Here is a 3,909-nt window from a genome sequence, read left to right on the forward strand (position 1 = left end):
ATTAAACAGGAAACAACAGAATGTTTACAACTAACAGCCTGTGAGCCAAAGCTGCTCTTAGAGATGCAGCTGGCACACTTCAGTCATTCCTCATTCAACTGTTTTTTAAAGATGAGATTTCTCAGTGAATTACTGCATTAAGCATATCTGGCATCAGTTATTGTTAGATCAATTCTATTGATCAAATTATTAATTTTAATTTCAAGTACAGTTAAGGCCACCTAATATAAAGTGAGACCAAAATTCAAACATTTGTTGAGGTGAATTTGATTGTTTTATTCCATTTAAATATATTTCTGATTAAACAGGAAACAACAGAATGTTTACAACTAACAGCCTGTGAGCCAAAGCTGCTCTTAGAGATGCAGCTGGCACACTTCAGTCATTCCTCATTCAACTGTTTTTTAGAGATGAGATTTCTCAGTGAATTACTGCATTAAGCATATCTGGCATCAGTTATTGTTAGATCAATTCTATTAAGATAATGATCTGGTTTGGACGAATGTAAGATTTGGCCTTAGCTCGATGTGAAGGAAAAACGCTTACCCAGAGTGCCTTTCAGTGATGTTATTTTGGGACATCTACAGCGCTCTCATTCAATTCCAACTGAATGAGATCCATCAATACTTCAGACCAGAGCCAAAAACACCATTGGAGAAAAATGAGAGAGTGTGAGGGAAGATGGAAAGAGGCTGAGAAAGAGAGAGCGAGTTTGTGTGAGCGAACGAAAGGGAGAGAGAATGATGACATGAAAAAGAGTCACTGAATTTATGAGGGACAATGTGGGCGGTGAGAGCAAGAGAGAAAAGTAACTAAAAGGAAAGAAAGAGAGTGTAAAGGTAACACAGAACACCAACAGTACAGTGAGACATTTGGATATGCCTCTAGTGCAAACTCTTGGATAAAAACGCCTAATAATATGAGCTAAAATCTAGTGAGACTTCATCTTAAAAACGTCTCCATTTCCCTTCACTACTGTCACCTGGCCGGGGCGCAGTTTTTGCTTACTGTCTGTGCTAGATTGCTATCAGATAATCCCAACGGGCCGCTCTACGCTAAGGCGTCGTCATAGAGACAACATGCAGAGAAAGCTTTGGAACAATATAATCATCAAACTTGATACAGTGCCAGTGGGTGGAGCCACAACTGTCAAACAGGAACATGAAGGAGGGAGGAATGGAGGAGTAGAGGCTGAAGCAGTGCACAGGAAGAAGTGAGCAGTACTGTCAGTCATAAGGGCTTTGTGTTGTTGTCTTTCAACGGAGGCACAATCATTCAGTTTTCATTCACTTTTTGTTCATCTCTTGACATCAGTCTGCATGAGATTTCCGCAAAGCTGTAAGTGCTGTTTAACCAAAGTCGATCCTTGGACGGTACTCGAGAACCATGGGATAAGCCTGGGGTAAAAGCGAAAGTAAAGAATGACTTCAACTTTGAATATTCTGATTTAAGCAGGGTATCATTTTCATTATATCGTCATCTTACTTTATTATGGTGTAAAAGGAAAGGACACAAACCTAGGGGCATCGATGTGTCCTCTGATTTTGTGTCAACATCTATCTAGTGTGTGTGTGTGTAACTGGAGAAATATGACTCATAGATCTGTCAGTAGCTGTGAGCAGTTTTTTTTTGCTCCTGCCCCCCACAAACACCACCAACTCAGCGACAGCTGTTCACACTTCTTCTCATGAGCGCACACACACTTACACACAGATTCAAACACACTCACGCATTCAGGGTCAAACTAACTTTTCAATCATTTATCTGTCAAAGTTCTAGTCCAGAGGTTTTCAAACTTTTTGTTGCCAATGATACTCAATTATGATGATTCCCTTGGGAGGGACCCACTTCCTAAAATAAAATTGTCATTTATAAAAACCTATTCATACTGTGTGAAAATAAAAATATTAAGAGTGATATTATAAAAACAACATGTTTTCAAAATTAAATAATAAGCTTTGATATTGTCATTGACTAAAGGAAATTGTTAAAGATTCAATGTAACAGAAGTAGCAGATCTTTTCTTCCATATTGTGATGCACATCCAAATGAAACGGATTATTGACAAAAAATTGAAAGGCAGGGTTATGGTTCATTACATCGGTTGTTGACTGAATGGAGGCAAATCTGAATGCAAGCTTACAGTCGACTGTAAGAAAGTGGGCTAAATTATTGGACACATCTGCATATTTCACCAGAGAGAATTCTGTTTTATGGAAAGATCAAGTTTTGATTAAAAATTACAAGTTCAGAAAAAGTTAAAAATATAACATTCAAGAATGAATCCTTTAAAATAAGATTAATAACATGTATTTAGAAAATAGATTTTCCATTTTATACTGGCTTTTAAATATAATCTGGGAAAACAAACATTTTTAGTAAGCTTTTTTTAACAAAACTATATGCAGCTTTGTTTTTTAAATAAAATTTTGATATATGACCAGTATTAAGACAGCAGAATAAATTAGTAATATCAGTCAAGATGCAATATTCTGAATGCGACTGTAAATGTTAACAAAATAAATACATTTTGTAAAATTCTCTCAATTTTTTTGCAGACCTCCAATCACCCCCTTTGCAGGTCTAAAGTAATCTTGCAAACACACACACAAACACATAAAAACACACATTTGTTTCTCAATAATGGTGGTAACTTTCTAATAACTTATGTTGTTTTTATACTGAGATTTGATCATGATATCATGATATAATGATATTTCTCACCCCCAAACCCTTTTATCATTGAGTCAATAATAGGGAATAAGGATGTTTAAAAAGCCATTTTTCTCCTAGGGATGGTTCATACAGTGTAGGTGATTTTACGTTTTACTATCCTTGTAGGGACATTCATTCCCAACAAAATTGGCAAAATTGAACCCAGACATACACACTTACGCTGTCACCCTGAAGTCTCCAGCGAGTGCGGTAGATGAATTCCAGGGTGTGGTCTTTGCCCATGATCTCTCCGTTACACAAAACATCGAGCTGTAAGAAACAGGTACAGGTACAGATCGACACAGTAGGCAAATTATATTTCATGAAGTCAAATAATAGGCACATGAAGAGTATGGTATGTTGTGTTACGTACACATATAGTGAAACGTCTCAGAAAGAACAACCTTAGAAACAATTTTCATAGACTGTCAAGTTTCACAGCTGATGGGAGCTCATTTATTAATATCTGTATTCAACTGTGAAAGGAACCTATTAAAGGGGTCATAATATGATGCGATTTCAAATTTTCCTTTCTCTTTGGAGTGTTACAAGCTCTTGGTGCATAAAGAAGATCTGTAAAGTTGCAAAGACTAAAATCTCAAATCCAAATAGATATTCTTCATAAAAGTTAAGAATCAGCCACACCTACCTAAAACGGCTCGTTCTAACATGCCCCCACGTCTATGTCACTATCTGGGAAGATTTGCATAACACCGCCCAAATGTTCACACAAAGAAAGAAGGCGTAACTTTTATTCTCGCTGTAGTATTGTTGTTGCCGCCGCCGGCATGTCATGAAGAGGCTGTGTGCTTCGTTGTGAAAGCGAAACTACTTTGTTTGGCCTTCCAAAAGAGGACGATATCGATTCGTCATTCCTGGAGCTGATCCGTGCTGGTCGCTGAGGAAATACTTCAATTTCGTGCTGTTGATCGCCAGATCGGCTTTCACCGTGGACGAAGCGGAGTCCAGCCCGGGGTCGTCATATGTGGTTGCCGCAGGCATCACAATATGGTAAGGGACGTAACATTTCCGTCACACGCTTGAGGAATTCGGCCAATCACAACGCACTGGATAGCTGGCCAATCAGAGCACACCTCGCTTTTTCAGACCGATGAGCTTTGTAAAAATCGACGCGTTTCAGAAAGGCGGGGCATAGAGGAGAAACAATAATGTACAGTATGTGGAAAATAATGT

The 3,909-nt window shown here is 38.1% G+C and overlaps 1 protein-coding gene across 2 annotated transcripts in view; it reads right to left on the bottom strand.

The window, feature by feature from the left end:
- Positions 1-203: 203 nt before the first annotated feature.
- The window catches only part of pcgf5a (polycomb group ring finger 5a), an 8,029-nt gene continuing 4,323 nt past the window's right edge, over positions 204-3,909 (bottom strand). For both annotated transcript variants that reach the window (XM_016269803.1, XM_016269802.1), the window contains 2 exons: positions 2,896-2,985; positions 204-1,397 (listed from right to left, as the gene is read on the bottom strand). In XM_016269803.1, coding sequence (XP_016125289.1) covers positions 1,350-1,397; positions 2,896-2,985 — 138 coding nt within the window. In that variant the 3' untranslated portion in view covers positions 204-1,349. The remainder of the gene's footprint in view (positions 1,398-2,895; positions 2,986-3,909) is intronic.

The sequence above is a fragment of the Sinocyclocheilus grahami genome, unplaced genomic scaffold (assembly GCF_001515645.1).
Source record: "Sinocyclocheilus grahami isolate Dianchi unplaced genomic scaffold, SAMN03320097.WGS_v1.1 scaffold54.1, whole genome shotgun sequence".
Classification (NCBI taxonomy): Eukaryota; Metazoa; Chordata; class Actinopteri; order Cypriniformes; family Cyprinidae; genus Sinocyclocheilus; species Sinocyclocheilus grahami.